Source organism: Anomalospiza imberbis, chromosome 5 (assembly GCF_031753505.1).
Source record: "Anomalospiza imberbis isolate Cuckoo-Finch-1a 21T00152 chromosome 5, ASM3175350v1, whole genome shotgun sequence".
In the NCBI taxonomy this organism is placed as follows: domain Eukaryota; kingdom Metazoa; phylum Chordata; class Aves; order Passeriformes; family Viduidae; genus Anomalospiza; species Anomalospiza imberbis.
The window spans coordinates 58,456,268-58,476,256 of NC_089685.1; the positions used below are offsets into that span (position 1 = coordinate 58,456,268).

Sequence of the window (19,989 nt, forward strand, 5' to 3'; positions counted from 1 at the left end):
GCAAAAAGACAAGCATGCCAAAATGCAGGGTTACAGGTGGGACTAGGATGTCCATGTCAAGGTTACTGCTAGGAAAGCTAGAAGGAGCCAACTTCTGCCTTGATATGTTTATGTCTACATTAAGACAAAACACGGCATACCGGTGAAATGAAGGGGGACGTGAAGAGGTAGTAATATTTTGTAGATTTTTATTTCTCTCTCACGCCAGAACCACAGAAGAATCAGGATAGAAAATAATGAAAATGCCACAGTGGTGGTGTGGATGGAATAACGAGGCCATTTTATCTGCCCAGCTGCAGTTTGGTTACTGAGTTGAGAAACACTCGTTCTCCTTCCTCAGCTTCCCATCCCTGTACTTTGCACTGAATTAAGATTCTAGTGATGGGAACAGCAGTGATTTCTGCATGTTAGTAAGAGAGTACCTTCCTGGACGTTCCAGCTGGCCTTTACTCCATTCCCCCTGATTTAATGAGTTAGCTCGTGTGGGAGGCAGAGAGCAGCCGCTCCTATGGAGACGCCAGACTCCTCGCTGCACCTCCCTGTTGCCATTGACTCCGTGCGCTGGTTTTTTTTCCCTTGGATAAAATGTAGGGACCAATATCAAAAAAGCCTTTCTAAACTTCTGCTTTCGGTGGATTGCCGCCGGCATAGCTCAGTGGCAGGGCAGTGAGGGAGGCCGTGACCCAGTGTGGGGAGCGGAGCACTTGGACTCGCTGATCTCAGAGGGTTTACTCCAACGGAATTGATCCCGGCACTCTGCACGAAGCCCGCAAACGGGGCACTCGCAGCGCCCGCGACCCCGTGCGGCGGCACCGCCCGCCGCCTCAGCGCCCGCCCCGCCCCCGCCCCCTCAGCGCCCGCCCCGCCCCGCCCCCTCAGCGCCCGCCCCGCCCCCTCAGCGCCCGCCCCGCCCCCGCCCCCTCAGCGCCCGCCCCGCCCCCTCAGCGCCCGCCCCGCCCCCTCAGCGCCCGCCCCGCCCCCTCAGCGCCCGCCCCGCCCCCGCCCCCTCAGCGCCCGCCCCGCCCCCTCAGCGCCCGCCCCGCCCCCTCAGCGCCCGCCCCGCCCCCTCAGCGTCCGCCCCGCCCCCTCAGGACCCGCCCACCTACCGGAGCCGCGCCACCGCCCCGGCGCGCGGGGATGACGTCACGCAGCGGTCTCCGCCCCCTCACCGGCCCTCGCCGTCGGGCGGGCGCTGCGCTCGTGACGTCACTGGGGCGCGCCGGGCCGCTGGCACGTGCGGCGGCGGCGGTGCCGCCATGAGCTGCCCCGTGCCCTGCGCCGCCTGGGTGCGGCGCGGCGTGGCCAAGGAGACGCCCGACAAGGTGGGGCTGGGGCCGGGCCTGGGGTCGCGCTGAGGGACCCCCGCCCGCCCCCGCCGCCTCCCTCACCCCTCTGTGTCCGCCCCGCAGGTGCAGCTCAGCGAGGAGGAGCTGAAGGGTCTGATCGAGGAGGCGCAGGACAGGCTGGGGTGAGCCGGGGCAGCGGGATGGACTCGCCGCCACTCCCGGGCTCTGCTCGGCCGCTCAGAGAACCGGGGAGGGGAGGTGGAGGGGAGGTGGAGGGGGCGGCCCGGGCACGGGGGAGGCGCAGCCCGGGGGGCTGCAGGGCCGGCCCGGGGAGCGGCCAGCGCGGATTCCTCCCGGAGACACCGTGCCACAGCAGCCTGGCGTCCGGGAGGGCCAGCGGAGGAACGGGGTGGAGTCGATCCTGCTGCCGCCGTGGACGTGGCGAGGCGGCTGCGATCCGGTGCGCTTCCTCAGCTGCGGGCTGTCCCTGGCAGCGGCCCGGCGCTCGCTGGAGCTCCTGGTCCCGCCTACCCTGAGAATGAAGGCGCTGGGTTTGTAACAGCGGCTGCTTTGGACGTGTGGCAGAGCGACGTGGGAGTCCCAAAGTGACCGGGAAGAAGGACGCCGAGGGTGGGACAGGAGGGCGTGGGTGTGGAGGGCACAGTGGAGATGATTTGGAAACAAAGGCAGTGCATCACTCAGGGGTGTGTGTCTGGTGAGACTGGACACATCACAGCTCTCCCCTGAGCACTGAGAGCCCTTAGTCATGTACCTGTGTTACGTTTTGTTGCTCTGCTGTTAAGAAAAATGTATTCACAAAACTAATACAAGAAGTGACGTATTTAGGAAACACAATAGAAGACAAGAAAGTAATGTCTCTTTTTCGTTTAGAAAAAATGGGGGATTGAGGTCTTTTTCTATTTTCTGGCCATTTTCTGTTAGATCTGTTCATAGAGTTAGGATTCTGAGTGTTCCAGCTGTGTAGGGTGTGTGGTTGAACAGATGCAACAGGTAGCAGAAAAAGTTTTTATAGTTGGATAAATATTATCCACCCTGTTTCTGTTGGATGTATCAGTGACACTACTGCTGAGCAGCGTGTGTTGTCCAGGATGTATTTTATTCTGTTTTTTCTGGTTTTGGTTATTTAATGGTTCCAAAATCATCTTAAACATTTGGAAGATTCTCACATCATGTTAATTTCTTAAATGATTAACGTTTCTGTTTTCTGTGGAGTTACTTGGTTCCCCTTTCTATGTGTAAACTTTTGTTTTTCTAAGTGATTTCCTTTCTCTTGCAATTTCAAAAGCATGGAAAGATTTGAGGTGCTGGTTTTTTATGCATTCTATAAAACTTCAGGATGGAAATACGAAGACCATCTGAAACAGCTGATCTATTTATAATTTGTTGTATTTTGCAGAATTTGTTGCAGCACCCCACTTTTATCCCTGTGCAAAGATTACAAATCAAATTCGGATTTAGTTATTTTATTTAATTATCTTGTTACTTGTCTCTAGTTATGTTGTTAATGTGAAGTTTTTATTTTACTGAACAAATCAGGAAAATTAGGTTTCTGATATTTATTTTGGAAACTGTACCTGCGAACCACCTTGGCTCATTGTTGCATGAGCATTTTGCATGCAGAAGGACAGAAATACAGTGTGTTGAGCAGGGATGAGTTTCTTTGGAGCACACTCCATTGTGACCCCTTGGCTGTCTGTTATCTTCTCAGCCAGTGTTTAATGTGCATTTCCTTCTTCTGAATTCCTTGCATGCAGAATTGATGCCACAAAATTCTGAATTTTCTAAATGTTGCATGGTTTACCCCATGAGAAGAATCCACAGTGTGACCTTACCTAATGAATTCTATGGTTTTTTTTCCTTTGCTTAAGTATAGGAAGTATGAGAAAATTAGATCTTAAAAAGCTTGAAGAAATGTGGGAATTCTCACACATGACCATGCCTCTGAGTGGGGAAAAGAAAGGAAGGAATGAAATGGAATATGTGAATGCACAGAAGAGAGGTTGAGAGATTGTATCCAAAACAAACATGTAAGGGAAAGGGGCTTGAACACACAGTTTACCTTGTTGAGGAAAATTTCTGTCACGTTTTGGCATGAAAACTTTCAAGGAAAAGCTTTCTCTGAAAGCCTGAGAATTATAGATGCCTTGTACTTTAGGAAAGGCTCTAAAAGGAGTGAATGGATTTAGAAACTATTGGCATAAAGACTTGAAAGCCATATGAGCAGCTGGGACTGTGTGCTGAACTCTCTCCAGCAGCCCCCTGGAAGTGTTCTGTGTGTCTGCCACACTTTCTCAGGGCTGTGTATCTTTCCACAGGGATGGTGCTGGTGGCAGTGATGAAGGCCAGACAGCAGGTGACACGAATGCACCCATGCCTGGCAGCAGCACTAAGTCTTCCCAAAACAATGAAGAGCTGTCTGATCATGAACTGGATGAATATGATTTGGACAATTACGATGCAGAGGAATACACGGGTAAGAAGAATTTGTGTGTCAGATGTGCAGTGTAAGTGAAGAACCTTTCCACTTCTTGTTGTACTTAAGACTTTAATATCCTAAGGCTACACTGTGTTAAGCTTCACATGCTGGAAATTCACAGTTTTAATGATTTGCTTGTCCCATCTTGGCAAGTCATTTAGTGAGGGAAACAGTTCAGTGTCCCCCTCGCTGACACTAAGACAAGAGCATGTTGGAAAGGTTGTCACTCTGGCTGCTGTAGTGCTGGAGCAGAGCAGCAGAAGTCCCTGAAAGCAGTAAGCAGTTTGTCTTACCGAGGTACTTACGTTTGAACTTGGAAGTCCATGTAGCCCACTTCTGATACTTTGCTGTATAGGTAATGCAGGTATTGGTACAGGAGTTTCTAACTTTGCTGTTACAGACATGTATAAAAAGGTAATACAGGTATTGGTACAGGAGCTTCTAACTTTGCTGTTACAGACATGTATAAAAAGGTAATGCAGGTATTGGTACAGGAGTTTCTAACTTTGCTGTTACAGACATGTATAAAAAGGTAATGCAGGTATTGGTACAGGAGTTTCTAACTTTGCTGTTACAGACATGTATAAAAAGGTAATGCAGGTATTGGTACAGGAGTTTCTAACTCTGCCATTACAGACATGTATAAAAAGTGTTCTGAAATTCCCATTTAGGTGATCTAAAACTTGGAGACTCTTTGGCAACTCTGGCAGTATATGGGAGCAATGAAAACGATCCTTACATCACTCTAAAATCCACTGTGAGTACTTAAAGAATGTTAAGTATCTTAAACAGCACAAGCTTTAAAATCAGTTAAATTTTCCACTCTGCCTTGGGCCGTGTAAGTGCTTGCAGTCCCTTTCACAGGTGTGCCAGAGTTTTGATTAGGTGGTGCTCTTTTCTTTTAAGGTTGCTTTGTGCAGTCCCTTCTTTCTGTGTTTTTTGCATTTAAGTAGGAGGTTAAGGTGAACAGGCTCCTTACTGAAACCATGCACTTCTGCAACAGTGAGTGGTTTTTCACCTGCCTAGTAGGACACAGAAAACACTTGAAGAAATAAAAAGTCTCAGGCCGCTAATGGCCAAAATTAGAAAATTTCACTGATTGCAAGACTCTTGCACCTTCCACGAGTTTGTGTAAGCAATCAGGCTGAGGTGGACTCTGGACTCAGGCAATGTGTGTAATAGATCAATGTTCTGTGTATATGTATGTGTATGTATATATCTCTAAATAGCACTGTGTTGTGTGCTGCTTCTGCCTGTATTAGTTTCCACTGTCAGATGGGGAACATCTTTGCAGAAGCTGGGTTTGTAGACATACAGATAATGAGCACCTTTTTCTCAAGCTCTTCTTCCTATGCTTAAGTTGTTTGCTCAGATTCTGAAAGTTCTTCAGTGTGCATTTTCTGTTGTAATTTGGTATTTACTACTGGAACTGTTGAAGACTATGTATTGTGTAACCTTAAGTGAATTCAAAGAATTGCAGAACTTGATAGAATTCAATAGAATTCAAATACTGAAGTATGCTTTAAGTGAATTAAAAAAAAAAAAAAACAAAAGCTTGCAATGAGAAGTCCACAAAGTCTTGTATGTGTTGAAGATGGGTAGGATGCTACTCTGTGTAAGATTATTGACTTCTGTACAGTTCTTAATTTTTTGCAACAAAAATTCCCAAGTTCCTTCCATTCCTCGGTAACAATGAAAATCAGATGAGAGGTTACATCTGTTCTGGTACAGCTGAATGCCTGGTAGCACTGTAAGCAGTACTTCTTGGGAAATGCTTTCCAGGAAGTAGACAGTGGAAGTATTTCCTGGGTGTGAGGAGCAGCTGCAGCATCGTTACTGGGTAAAATGCTGTTCTATTATATAAGTGGTCAAGGCACAGGAGCAAAAGGGAAATCACCTTTCTTTGTGGATGCCTGGTGATGATTTTCTTTTCAGCAATCAGCTGCATCAGGATAGCCTTGAAATATGGTTTTATATTTGATAATTAAACACCTCTACAAACACACCTTCAGTCTAATTTAATGACTATTCACTCTCCCCAGAATTGAGTCTAGTTCTTGCTTTTCTCTGTTCAGCACCATGACATTGTTTTAGGTGGGTGGGCATTGGGATGTTGGATTTGGAGTATTTTCAGCTGTGGTTCAGTATTACTGATTCCACCTTTTGAACATGTGTAGTTTCAAGATTTATGTGCTTTGCTCAACACCCTTTGTCTTCTCTTTTTTGCTGTTTAGGAGCAATATGAACAGGAGGACTTTTTGATTAAAGCCAGTGACAATCTTGTCCTTTGTGGCAGAGTTGACAAAGACTGCTGTAGTTTGGAGGTCCATGGTGAGTAAAATAGGGTTTGTTCTTTACAGTAAGCATAGGGAGTGTCTTGTCTAGCATGTGCCATATGGCTGTGTTGAAGAGGCAGTGGGTTGGTTTTGAGAAGGATTTTTCTCCCCTTCTGCCTTGTGTTTTGTCCTCTTCTGTGTCATGGAGCTTTAGCTACTTTTCAGGACCGGAGTATTTCCTGTGTAGTTACTGTTATTTAAAGGATAACTTGCTTCTTTCAGGCTGTATAGCAATTCCTTTCCTTATTTAATTTCTCAAAACTTGGAGGAAATACTATGGCATTTTTATTCTCTGAACATAGGCTCTTCATTCCAGTCTTACGTTCCATGTCCTGCAAGCATCCTCTAGTGGTTTGTTGTTTCATTTATGTTTTTTTCTTTAGCTTTCTCCTTGCTTCTTTAAGTGGGCTTTCCACTGCTAGGATTAGAAGAACCAGCACTTGTATCATCATGGTCTAGAAAAGATAATCCTTAATAGGGCCTGAATACTGCTTGTTCTAGAAATATGTTTACTTTTGCTGTGTAAAAATTGTTCTGTTACAGCCAATAAATACTACTGAATGTGCTGAAATTATCATCTTTGCTTCCTGTGGTTCTTTTTGGGAATGTTTCTGGCCACTTGTGCTGTGGTCCGTGTTTCTGTAGGCAAAGTATTTAATTTTAAGCAACGTGACCAAAATGTGTGAAAGCATCTCTTCAGATACCAGCATGTGGCATTTTCTGTGTCTGGAGGTGTTTACAAATTTTATTAACTGTAAGTTTATACCCAATATAAACTTAAAATAGCAAAGGCTTCTGCAGCTTCTAAAATTGGGTAGCCTTGTCTTAGTTGACTACTAAGATAACTTAGTTAACTGTTGACTTCAGTTACTATCTGAACATCTGTCACATGCACTTAAAAGTGGCACTGTGATTTTGTGTGTATGATAAGATGTTGTTAAAATAATTATTGGGTTTTCTCTGCTGTCCAGGTGGTAAGTTATTTTATTTTAAGGAGAAAAATAGCTGGCTACAGAGAATTTGTATTTAGTATATGACAGCTTTGCCAAAACTTTTCCTGTATCTCAGTTACCATCTACTAAAGGTAGAAGTCCTTCTGACTTCTTCACCTTCCTCTGATTTGTCTTTTTACCTTCATTTACCTTTCAGCTTCATCTGGAATATATTTTTTTAATTGCTAATCCTGTAAACTGAATGTATCCTGATGTAGAAAATGCTGGATATGGAACATGTGTTATGAAGGGATCTTACAAACAAAGTAGAAGTATTGAACCTTGACTGAACTCATCACACCTTTATCTAAAGTACGCAGGAGAATGCTTATTTTGTGTAGTTTTGAGGTACAGCATTTGTAGAGTAAATCTCTGAAGACTCTGAATTTTCCTTCTGAATCTCCTTGAGAATTTAGTTTTTTCCACAACTGCCTTTTGTGGAAGCGACCTGCTCATAGTTTGCTTTCTCTCTTCACTGATGTCTTGCATAACTTTAATTCTTTTTCAGTTTATAATCACGAAGAGGACTCATTTTATGTCCATCATGACATTATCTTGCCTGCTTACCCTCTGAGCCTGGAGTGGTTGAATTTTGATCCTAGTCCTGATGAATCAACAGGTAAATTACAAAGGATACTGTCAGTGTCCAGTTAAAGAATTTTTGCTTGAAAAGCATGTAAGTGTAATGTTGTCACTAAATAGTTTCTTCCTGCAGTACAAAGAAATAAAATCATTGTTAATATCAAGATAATATTGACTTGGGATAACCAAGATGTGAATATCAGGTATTTTTGCTTGGCGATCCAGTCATCTCAGTGATGCTGCTGTAACAAATGCTTTTACTAAAACAGTGATTTTATTACAAACAATTAAGTTATTGTCAGTAGACCAGAGCAATCTCTGAAATCTGCTTTAATTTCTGTTTGCAAATGAAAGGTTGCTTTTGTTCAGTTAATTAAATGTAAACCACAGCAAAATTTATATATATTTTATATATTTATGTATATAGTAACATTTTTCCTGTGTTTCTCAGAATTTTTTCTGCCATAGTACAGGGGATGTGGTTTAATTTTGGTTTGTTTTTTCTTTCAAAAACAAGCAAAACATGCAACTTTATACAGGTTGTTTGAACAGTTACTTGTACAGAAGGGGAAGGAGGGCAAATAATTTTTTTTTCTGGCAACATCTGCTGTCAGCTGATATTTTTAAATTGCTCCTTCCCAGTTCTAAGCATAAGTATGTTCAAATAGAAGATTGTGGCACATAAGTTTTACTTAACCAAAGAAATAAGGAGCAGCTGGATTGCCAGATATGCTGTTTCATAACTAAATAAATGTGGTTGCATTTGGGTTTTTGTTTGTAGGAAATTATGTTGCAGTGGGTAACATGACCCCAGTCATTGACATTTGGGACCTCGATGTAGTAGAATCCTTGGAACCAGTCTTTTCTCTTGGAGGCAAGAAAGAGAAAAAGAAGAAAAAGAAAGGAAAGAAAGTAAGTGTTGCAAAATGGTTTAGCTGGTTGGATGGAGGAATTTTATAGCAGGGATAATGCCTTCTTTTTCCCCCCCCTACAATATTTGAAATGCTAGTTGTTCTCTAAATAACTAAAGCCTGGAATTAAGAGCAGAACAGGAGTGGGGTGGTGTCCCAGTAAACTTTGAATCTTAACTATTTAAAATTAGAAGTTGCAGGAACTGGCAGTTGCAAGGACCCAAAGCTCAGTTAATTGGGAGGAGAGAGAGGGAACTGCCAGGAGAGTTTAGAAAGAAGCTGAAGAAGTTGCACATTAGCTGGAAATAATGAGGTTTCTTTTACTAGCCTGAAGGGAATAACCAGTTCTGTATAGCCAGCAGCTGGAGCAATCTGTGATCTGGGATAGGAGGTGCAGGTGGTGCAGAGATAATTCTCTCAAAAGCTGTGTTGCAGCAAGTGAGAGTAATTTAATATGAAGTTGTTTGTGAAGGCTTTAGGGAATTCATACTAATGTGGAATAATGCTTGATTTGCACTGAAGCTGTAATTTTCAAAAGTCTGTTTATGTCATGTGTGTGTACACAGAGTTTATCTTCAGAAGGGACTGAAGGACATACTGATGCTGTGCTTGATCTTTCATGGAATAAGCAAAGCAGGTAAATGAATACTTGAATAACAATGGATGTTAGAAAATTGCAGTCTTCATTAGGCGTACAGTTTTCACACAAAATCAAAAAACTTAAAAGCACTGCTGAAATTGATGCACGTAGGGTCTTGTTGTTGTCGGGCCTCACCCCCTGGTTGGCGTGGCCTGGAAAGGTGGAAAAGTCTCTCCTCCAACCCGAGCTTCTAAAGAAACACTCAGTAGTCTTCATCCGTCCGGTCTCAAGGTAGTTTATTGTATGTTATCTAAAAGATTTCTCCCTGAGCTGCTGCGGTGTGTTCAGTAGTCAGGCAGAGGCACACACTGACTCCCAGGGGGCTGGTGCCCTCTTTTATATCTTATATTACGTATTAGATGTTTACAGTTTTGCCCCACTGCCCATCACCTATATTGAACAGTGACTTTCTACTCTAAACCAATCTGTGAGTGCCAACATCACCAAGAACATGGAGGTTAGGAAGAAGAAAGAAAGAGGACAGGTCACACCCAAGTCCCTCCATCTTAGAACTTCTGGCCCCCATGTACAAAACTCAGACCCCTCTGTACAAGGCCTAAAACCCCCCTGTACAGCACTCAAAAATTCTTCCTTTCACTTTGTGACTACTTCTAATACAATATCTAAACTTTTGTGATTTCTTGTTCTTCCTGCAAAGTTGGTAAATTGTTCCATGGATCAGGTTCAAAGCCACAGGGGTCTGTGGCTGCATTCCAGGGTCTCAAATGCTTCTGACCTGGGCCCAGAACATCCAAGAGTGTCCAAGGGACATTCTGGGTTCCGACAGATGCATTCTTAAAAATACACTTTTTTTTAACTAGAGCTCTTGATTTTTAATCTTTTTAAAATACTTGTATATTGCTGCAGGTCACTTTGGATTTACAGGTTATCTAGATGAGGGCAGGGCAAAGGTGGGTGTGAGCCATTTGATAAATTGTCTACATTTCACTTGTTCAAAATGGAGAAGCAGAAGGGCTGCCCTGAGCTATGCTAGTCTGCCAGTGTCCTAAACCACCATTTCAACAGAAACAAGTAGATTTATAGAAGAAAATCCTTGCTATTCTGTTTTTTTTTCCTTCTGGCTTTTGCCCCAAAATTGTGAACAGGAAAGAGAGTGTAAAAGCCCTAATAGCTCAGTTACAGAAATGCCTCTGGCCTCTAGGCAGAGAATATTCCCTGTTGCCTGAATGAACTAGAAATGAAGTGCTGCTATTGAAGCAACACAAAGCTGGCCCACCTTGGGGCAAAGGTCAAGGACAGGGTGCTGACTGAAGTAAAGATGCTGCTGGGTTTTTATCACTTAGGTTGTTGTTAACAGTTCATCTGTCAGAAGATCCTCAGCAGGGGTCTTCAAACTGCTTCAGTCAGACACAGGCTGATTTTTTTTTTTTTCTGCTGTCATAAATGCCTCTGCCTTTGAACATGCACACAGACAGCTCTGAATATTCTGATGAGCAGGTGTGAGCCTTCACTTGTACTGCGTTCTTATCTAGATACTGATGAAGAAAACACCCACACAGACCTCAGTAAATGTATATAAATTGCACTCTTAATTCACAGTGTTCTTAAATTAGACACACATGCACAGAATGTGACAGTGATCAGTCCATCATTCTTAGAAAAGAGGAGCTTTCGTGTACCTAGGAATGGTCTGGTGATAATATAGACAAGGATGAAAAAAAATTATGGCTTCAGTATTTAAGTCTGAAATGCATAATTCTGTAATGTGCTGAGTTACAAATTCATTGATACTGGTAGGTCTTTTAAGAAATAAAACCAACCCTGAAGTGGGCAGCTTATGGACAAAACAAGGAACTCCTTGGAGCAGCTTGTATATAAAATGTTTTATTGTTGTTTCTTTCTTTTAAGCAAGGCATGTTGTGACAACTCTCTACAAATAACTTTCTGTAGGTCATAGTGGTGTTACTGTAAAATGTTCTTACAGCCTTCACTATGCATTTTCTTAACTTTCCCTTGTAACATTGCTTGGGAAAACAGCATTTCCAGGAGAATGTTAACTCTTTCAGACAGAAACACTTGGTTAATATAAAAAGGGGAAGGGGGAAATTTCAATCAGAAACAACATGTTGAGGTAATAAATTTGATTTTAAGAGCAATGAAGCAGTTATAGGAAATGTAGTGTGTGTTTGACAGGCATCTGGGGATGGTTTTTTTGGTTTTTTTTTTTTTTTTTTTTAGATTTTTTTTTTTCTGATCAAACTTTTAAGCTGTGTTCATTGCTCTTAACACAGTTGGTCAAATTTAAGTTGAAATGTGGGGTCTGTAAAGTAACAGAAATTTTAGTGGTTGCCTTCAGCAGACTACAAAGATGTGTCTTCAGAAGGAATATAAACATATTAGAGAGCAAAATATTTCACAAACAAGTTTGTCAGGTTCTTGGCTGCATGCATATGCAAACAGAATGAAGTAGAACAGGTAATGTTTAAAAATACTATTCAATGTCAAAGGAAAGAATGGGCTTCAAAGCCTTTATTACTTTGTTTTGTTTGAGAAATCTTCGACTAAATGGTATTGTAAGTAATGTCAGGGGAAATAGAAGCAGAACTGTCATGGTTATAAGTGTTCTACTAATGTAATATATAGCCTATTTATAATCTTTACTTAAAACTTACAATTGCCTTCAGGGAGTTATCCCTCAGGCTTGAGAGGAATCATCCATAGTGTACTTGTTCTCAGAATTGGGCTCTGTGTGTATTTAGGATTTTTTTACTATTATTTTTTTGTAGAAAGAGTTTTAAAACTGATTTTTGATCCATTATCAGGAATGTTTTAGCAAGTGCCTCTGCTGACAACACAGTGATTTTGTGGGACATGGCTGTGGGTAAGCCAGCAGCCAGCCTGACACTACATACAGACAAGGTATGGATTAATTGCTGTGTTTCTTCCATTGGAATACAGAGAAAAATGTAACTGCAGTTTTTCATTTGCTGCTTGGTAGTGAACCCTCAGAACAACAGTCCTCTAATTTTCTAACATCTGTGCAGAATTGTTTGAATTTATGAATTAGTTGCTTTTACAAAAAGTACTGTATTTGCTTTTTAAAATGTTATTTAACTTATCTTTTAGAAAGTTAAAAAAGCTTTGTAATAGTTATTTTAAAATACGTTTTGTGTATTGGCCCTAATGGTGGGGAATATAATAGTGCTGGTATAAGCTACAAAAATAGATGACTGAACATAGGTCAAACTGTAACTCTCTTAAGGGAATGAGTGTCAGTTACAGTTTGTTCTAGGTGAAGAGGTTTAAAATAAATGATACTAAAATACCATAGTGATGAGTACTTCAGAAATGAATTAATCTCATAGTAATGAAAATGTAAAAGCTAGTTATTAATAGCTGTAACCTTATTTTGCTGCTAACAAAGTCACTGCCCTTGACAAACTCCTGATTTTCATTTTTTGTTAACGTCTGCTTTTTTCCCCAAACTGGAAACATATTATTTTACCTCCAGCTTTTTTTTTTTTTTTAATTAATATCTAGGGCAGGAAGGGGGCATGGGATTCTGTTCAGTCAGATTATATTGGAAAAATACCTTGTTTTCACCAGGTGGGGGTATTAGAAGTAATGCACATCTCATGCACTGATTTTGAGCAATCTGAATATCAACAAGCTTAATATGAGGGTTTTTTGGGGAGGACTATGTGCTGGCTTGGGGTTGGGATGGTTGTGCTTTGATCCAAGAAAGTTCCTGTATATATGTGTTACATAAAATCTTCCTTTATCTAGGTCCAGACATTGCAGTTTCATCCCTTTGAAACTCAGACCCTCGTTTCTGGATCATTTGATAAGTATGTCAGGGTCATGTTTTCACATGTTCCACCTGGGGAGGGTATTCCTTTTCAATTAAGCCTTGTGTTTTCTTTCTTTTTTCATATAACTCTGCCAATTTGAGTAATGCTATTATTTTTTTCCAGCAAGGAAGCCAGGTTTGCTTATGGCCAGGATGTAGTTTTCCTTACCTCTTTTTCAGAGGTAGCAAATGCTTTAACCATCTGGACTGACATTTTCTGTGCCAGGTGTCTGCCTGCTCCAAACCAAATTTATTTCTTAATTTGGCCTTATGGCATTTTCTTCTTTGGGAACATGTCACTGTTTATTCCTGTGAAAATTTGCCCAGGTTTTGCCAGCCAGTAAGGCCAAGGTGGAGGCACAAGGGACTTTAAAATCCCAGTTCTCTCCCTCCAGCCTCTATAGGCACAGCCAAAGTGTAATGGGCTGTCTCCTGTGATTGCAGCCTGGAGATGCTGGGAAATGGTTTGTGTCTGCACACTTGGACTACTCTGTAGCTGCCAGTTCTTGTAAGTCCTGCCAGCCAAAATACTCTCTGTTCTCCCATCTCAATGGGGTAACTTTTAAATTTTGTTCTATCACCATGATTTTCTTACATTGATATTTTTTATTCTGCTTTTAAGACTTTGTCCTTACGTTAAAATAATTTATAGACTTGCCAATCTTTAGCCAAGCCTTTGAGTTCTCTGGCTTCTGTTATGTTCTTGCTGCATCTGCTGAAGTATTGGAGGAGGACCTTTTGCTGTTGTTAGGAAGCTGCTTCTGTCTTTTCCCTCCGTCTCGACTTCCTTTGATAAAAGGAAGCATTAAGTCCAAACAGTGACCAGCTGCTGAACCCTTTTTAGCTGCCCCTTTGGTACCATGGACACCTCTAAACCACGGTGTTATCCATAAACTAACGGACTCCCTCTGGATTTTTCCTGCAAAACCTTGCCAGGACCACAGGCAATTCAGTGAGCATTGGGAGATACCTTCATGGCCTGAAAATCAGACCTAAAGAAACCATTGTGTAAAATGCCTGGTAAAAGACCCGGGAAACCTACATCACACTTCTTTAATTATATGATAGAGTGGGAGTGGGTTACACAGAGGATGTTGATAGTGGTGAGGTGATGCTGGACTGACATGACCACTCCTCCCTTGCATTTGCACTCAGGAGCTTTTTGAGTTGGAACAGATTCTGCAGCCACCCAGCTGAGCACGTGCCTGTAAAGAATCCCAGAGGACCCACTGACTGCCATCCACTCTTTCTCCTTTGTGGAGTAGTGTTTCTATAACTATTTGTTAAGATTGTTGGTTTTTTAGAAATTATTTTTTTATTAAGCATATTTGAAAATGTATGCATATGTATGACAAAATGATTTCCTAAATAGTGCGTCATTACTTGACTTTACTGAAGTCTGTTTGTAATTAAGTGATATATTTGCATAATTATGGGCTGCTATGTGATAAAGTATCTTATGTATTGAGTAAATTCAAGCTCTGCTTAGTTTCAATAGAGAGGCTGTTGGTAACCAAGATGAAACTTTGTAGCACACGGAAAAATCTCGTGCTTATCTGCAAGGTTTTAATCTGTTACAGAATTAGAAGACTAAGTAGTGAAGTTGTTTCCATTTAATTTTTTAATTGTAGTTTACATGGAGCTTCTGTAGATGTCAGTGAGAAAGAAAACTATGTCATGAAGTGTTCTAACCTGATCTTTTTTTTTTTTTAATTTTATGTCCTGTCCCTTTGTCCCCTAGATCAGCAGTGCTGTACGACTGCAGAAACCCCCAGGACAGCCATCGAGTGTGGCGGTTTAGTGGTCAGGTTGAGAGAGTAATTTGGAATCATTTCTCACCTTGCCATTTCTTGGTGAGTACATGTTTTTCTGTTCTGGTTGGTTGTTGCCATGTCATTTAACCTGTGTTAACCTATTTAGTGTTCATAATGTTTCTGAATCATAATGGAGCCAATGGACATTTGGATGGTTTGTGGTGCTTATTATAAAAATGCAGTCTGGGGGAGGATGTTTTTAGGTAGTTTTTTCAATAAGTATCTCTACACCAGCTACTTATTTGGTATCTTCACTGTGACAGTAGAAAAGCTATTGATGCTGGTGCTTTTTCACTCCAGAGGTGACAGCCTTGGTCACGTCATTGCAGTGTTCAGTGGCTGGGATATATTTTCCTTTGCACAGTTTCTGTTGTGTTTCATGCAATGAAGCAACTGCAGCTGAGAAATAGCTAATTAGAACTGGGATCCCGAGTATGAATTCAGTGTTTCAAGTAAGCGCTAGAGGGCACTGTCCTCCTGGCTGGTATGGAGTGATCCACTCCTTCAGGTTGGAAAAGTCCTCTGAGATCGAGTTTAAATGTTAACCCAGCACTGCCAAGTCCACCACTAAACCATGTCATTAAGTGCCTCATCGACATAGCTTTTAAATACTTCCAGGGGTGGGGATTCCACCACTTCCCTGTGCAGCCTGTGCCAGTGCTTGACAAGCCTTTCAGTAAAGACATTTTTGCTGATGTTCGATCTAAACCACCCCTGGTGCAACTTGAGGCCATTTTCTGTTGTTCTGTTGCTTATTCCCTGTGAGAAGAGACCAACAGCCACCTAGAGTATAAAGGAAAAATATCTTGGTGTTTTTGAGTTTTTTGTAATAAAACTTTGCAATCTTCCCTGTTATCTCAGTGGCTGTCTAGTTCTCTGTTGCTTTGTGTATACAGCCAACAGAAGTGGCTGCTCAGCTCTGTTGGGTTTATGGTGTGGATCTCTCCTGGTGTAGTCACACTTAGTTTCGCACAGGACTCCTATGCAGCCACTGATGCCTCCAAAAGCTTTGAACTGACAGTCGAGAGACTGAAGGCTCTGCATTTCATTGCCTGACCTGAGGGCCAAACTTAGTGGGGAAACTCTTTTCAAAATACACTTTAAGAAATTTGCATGGGATTAAGACTTCCATGTCATCAGTGCAGCATAGTTGAGGTTCACAGAATAGCTGAGATGCCAGCCAAGTAGAGCCTGACTTTGGGGGTGAAGGCCTGGGAACAGTGTAACATGTCCTAGGGAGAAGTGTCTGCCTCAGATCAGAGGGTTTTACCAGAGGGTGGGTGTTATTTCACTGGAAGTTTTTTTTTTCCTGACGAGTGACTGTGGCTGTTTGTTTTTTAAATGTGGTTTCCTTAGGCAAGCACAGATGATGGCTTTGTGTACTGTCTGGATGCTCGCGCTGATAAGCCCCTGTTTACTCTGAAAGCTCATGATGAAGAGGTGTCAGGTAAATTGCCTTTGTGTCCTGTTTGTCCCAGGTGGGTGAGGCACATCTGGAAGATTCCTTTAATCCATAGCACTGAGGTGTAGTGATTCCTTGTTTAACAAGTAAGTTGTGAATGCTAATCATGGTAGCTGGCATGTGAAACAAATCTCTGCAGAGGGGATTGGGAGGCAAAATAGGCCTGCATGTTTCCCTTGGCTCTCACTACAGGGACCATGGCAACATGGAACTTTCATTAATGTTCCTTTCATTAATGCTCCTTTGTTCTGGAATGGAGTTTAGTGCGAGGAGAATATCGGGGTTGTTCTCATATCTTCACTTCGAAATTTATCCTAATCTCTGTGAAATGGGGATTGCCTGTTGCTCTCACACTGCTGCACTCTTCATCTTCCAGGGCTACAACTAAGCAGTCAGATTAAAGGGTGCCTTGTGACATCATCTGCTGACAAATATGTGAAAATTTGGGATATCCTGGGAGACAGACCAAGTTTAGTCCATTCCAGGGATATGAAAATGGTATAGTAATATTTATATATTGATTCTAATAAGTTTTATATATAAACTTTATCTGCTTATTCTTTTTATGTCTCATTTGAACTAAGGTCTCATAAGGAAAAAAACTAGTAACATATTCTGGGTAAATCATTCTCATCACAGTGCAGTATTCCACATGGAATTGGCAGACTGCTTCAAAGCCTCAGAGACCCAAATTCCAGATACAATGTTTTGAGTAGAACTGTGGGTGCTCCAGCTTGCATCCGCTACATTCAAAACAAGGATGTGATTAACTGTTTATAATTAGCAGCTCTTGACTTTCATTTTATGTCTTTACGAAAGAAGTTTCAGAAACATAATTACATTTGTTAAAATTTGCTTGGTGAAAGTATTTTCAAAGAACAAATTCATTTTAAGATTAAAAAACTTTTCTTTTTTTTTCTCCCACCCTGCCAGGGAGTTCTGTTCTGTGCAGCTTGCTGCCCTGACTTTCCGTTTGTCTTTGCCTTTGGAGGAGAGCGGGAAGGGCTGCGTGTTTGGGATATAAGCAAGATCTCTGCAGGTAATGGTCTCATTTCTTTGAATGCTGTAGTTCTCCCCTTGCTTGCAGGCTGTATTAGTATTCAGTATTGTGACTCTGACAGAAAACTGTAGGTTAAGATTTTTAAATACTTCAAGACTGCATGTGTGGTCACATTTTCAGCTTCAAAGAAATGTGGGTTTTTTTCTGAATTGGAGGACTGCTTGACATGATTTATGTTCTTGCAGCTGATATGTAATACTTTATTTCTTATAAAACCTATGTTTTGTTTTTTTCCTGGTGGTCTTGATGTGATTTGGTATCATATTTTTTGAGTACTTATGGGAAGAAAAGTGAGGACTGCTTTTGATCACTTGTAGCTACCTGTATCTAAACAGCATGATTTTTTGGGAGAAGACTTTTAGGAGCCTATTGGGAACCAGAGACTAAAACCAGAAATAAATTATTTAAACTTAATGATGTGGTCTTCAATCCTCATCAATTTTACAGTACTTAGGTACAGGAATTATGCAGAGGAAACCTCTAGATGCTCTGGAGGAAAAACAACAGGACTTGTAATTGAAGTATCATAGGCAGGCAATTTTCTGACCTTTAGCTTCAACTCTGTACATGGGGTAAGGGCAAGAGCTCTGAAACCACAGCAGGTTGGGATTTCCATTCCATGGTGCTCACCAGGCTGTCCCTGCTGTACTCCTCTTTCCTCTGAGAGAGTAACATTTATTAAGCAATTCCATTTGTGTTGCAGTGAATGAAGTTTTTGGAAACAGAGAGAGGCTCATCCTGGCTAGTGCCAACTCTGTGGCTTCCAGCTCCACAGCCAGCAGTAACAGCAATGATTTGGAGACAGCAATGGAATCATGATGGACCATACATCAAAAAATCAAAGTAATTATTGGGACTACAACTAATGTGTATTCTACAAATGCCCCTGTTCGGTGAGAGTTCATGGAAAGGACTCTGGCGTCTTGCAATCTGCAGGCTTCTTCTTCTCAGCCATAGAAAGGTGGTGGTGTGGTTAAGCTCTAAGCTCCTGCCTCTACTACCAGCTCTGAAAGATTGAATCACTCGCTTTCACCTGAGATAATGATCCCTGAAACAGGGGTACCATATTTAAAGCCGATACATAAAATGGAACAGTCATTAGAAAAGCATTCTGTGACCACAGAAGTTTGCTGAATACTGCAAAGACAGTTTTATCTTCTACCTTCTAAGGGCATAAGGAAAAACATTTCACACAATAGTTGTGTAATAAATAAAAAAAAAGATGAATTAAATTACAAGTGTAAATAGATAATTTATCCTTAATTTGAGGCTATGTTTACAGATTTTGAAAGATGTTCTGTGTAACTTTTTAAATCTTGAGTAGTTCTCAGGCAATAAGTTGGAGTCTCCAAGTAGGATCCTGGAATGTATCTCTGACACTGATTATCATCAATATCAGTGGTGGGGGTTTCTTTTTCCAGGTTCCACAGCACCTGAAGTTTAGTGATGTTGCACATAGTATTGGGTTTTTCTTCATACTCCAGATGTATTTAAGGAGAATTTAAACTTAAACTGAAATAAAGAGCTGCTACTCAAGGAGGATGAGAGGCTATCAGGACACAACGTAAAGGTTGGGATCCCAGCTGGTCACTGTTACTGGTGAAAAGCTCTCTGTATTATGTTCTTAACTCTGCTCAGGCATTTCTGCCTGACACCTGAAGGCAGAGAGGTAAGTTTTAAGTATCAGTTTAACCACCAACTTAAGCCCCTTGTTGACAGAATCAGGAACCTAATCAAGGGATGTGACTCAAAGAATTTCCTTGCATTTATCATGTAACACCCACCTGCTTTACCTCAGGAACTTAAATGATGCTCTTACCCTCCATTGAGCACTTGCCCTCTGCACATACTGAAGGTGCCTGTAGAGTGTTCCTGCTGCAAAAATACCCTGGGTGTTAAATCCACTGATGCCAAAGCAGCTGTAGGATCATACTCATAGCTGCCAAGCTCTTCCCACTGCTTTCCACCCTAACTCACTGTAGGTCATTCTGGTGAGGTCAAGCAGGTAAATTGTGTCCCTACAAACTGCAGATGGGGAAAAGGCAGGTCTGTAATTTTCCTTCCTATCCCTTGAGGGTAACTGGCTGCTTTAAAGCTACTTCAGGTGTTTGTAGTCTGGTGAAGGTGTTCAGCATGGCTCTGCAGGAACCAAGAATACTCTGGATGTGTTAGGATTCTTGCCTCCATCCTGTCTCTGCCAAGCAGTAGAGAATGATGTGTGGACAACAAATGAACAATTGCTTTTGTGAAGCTTAAGGTGTATGTATCAGAACCACTGCTGTTCAACTGCTCTCCTTTGAGAACTTCCAAGTTTTTCAAAGCTTTAATTTTAAATAAATGCTTTGTGACAAGATCTTTGAGGGTAGGTGATTTCTCTTACCTCTACCCCTAGTAATAGAATTGACACTGTAGCACTCAAAGTTGATTTTTGTTTTTGGAAGAAATTGCATTACTTGAAGCAACACATCTTTCCTTGGATTTATCAAGATCCCAGCACCTGTCTCTCTGGAGCTGTTTGGTCACATACTGATCTGAGGCAAGCATTTTTGGGTTTTAAGAACCCTGGGAGCTCTCTAGAAACTGCAGAATACAGGGAGA

General features: G+C 41.8%; 1 protein-coding gene and 1 long non-coding RNA gene across 2 annotated transcripts; one reads left to right on the forward strand and one right to left on the reverse strand.

Annotated features, from left to right (window-relative positions):
• Positions 1 to 1,220: 1,220 nt before the first annotated feature.
• PWP1 (PWP1 homolog, endonuclein) lies at positions 1,221 to 19,744 on the forward strand. Its single transcript, XM_068191079.1, has 15 exons — positions 1,221 to 1,322; positions 1,410 to 1,468; positions 3,623 to 3,780; positions 4,455 to 4,540; positions 6,018 to 6,114; positions 7,620 to 7,730; positions 8,475 to 8,605; positions 9,171 to 9,241; positions 12,028 to 12,124; positions 12,992 to 13,053; positions 14,797 to 14,908; positions 16,226 to 16,316; positions 16,708 to 16,829; positions 17,265 to 17,370; positions 18,095 to 19,744. Exons 1-15 carry the CDS (start codon positions 1,257 to 1,259, stop codon positions 18,208 to 18,210), a joined length of 1,485 nt encoding a protein of 494 aa, XP_068047180.1. The 5' UTR covers positions 1,221 to 1,256; the 3' UTR covers positions 18,211 to 19,744.
• LOC137474479 (uncharacterized) lies at positions 6,471 to 15,668 on the reverse strand. Its single transcript, XR_010999372.1, has 3 exons — positions 15,108 to 15,668; positions 13,710 to 13,833; positions 6,471 to 7,816 (listed from the first exon to the last, which is right to left on the reverse strand). It is a non-coding gene; the product is annotated as an uncharacterized lncRNA (long non-coding RNA).
• Positions 19,745 to 19,989: the final 245 nt, after the last annotated feature.

What these genes read in the sequence shown, in the direction of transcription:
- PWP1 (XM_068191079.1), top strand. Translation starts at nt 1,257, where the DNA reads ATGAGCTGCCCCGTGCCCTGCGCCGCCTGGGTGCGGCGCGGCGTGGCC. An exon ending in GAGGCGCAGGACAGGCTGGG is followed by an intron (nt 1,469 to 3,622) that starts GTGAGCCGGGGC and finishes ATCTTTCCACAG; the next exon opens with GGATGGTGCTGGTGGCAGTG. An exon ending in ATTCCAGGGATATGAAAATG is followed by an intron (nt 16,830 to 17,264) that starts GTATAGTAATAT and finishes CCACCCTGCCAG; the next exon opens with GGAGTTCTGTTCTGTGCAGC.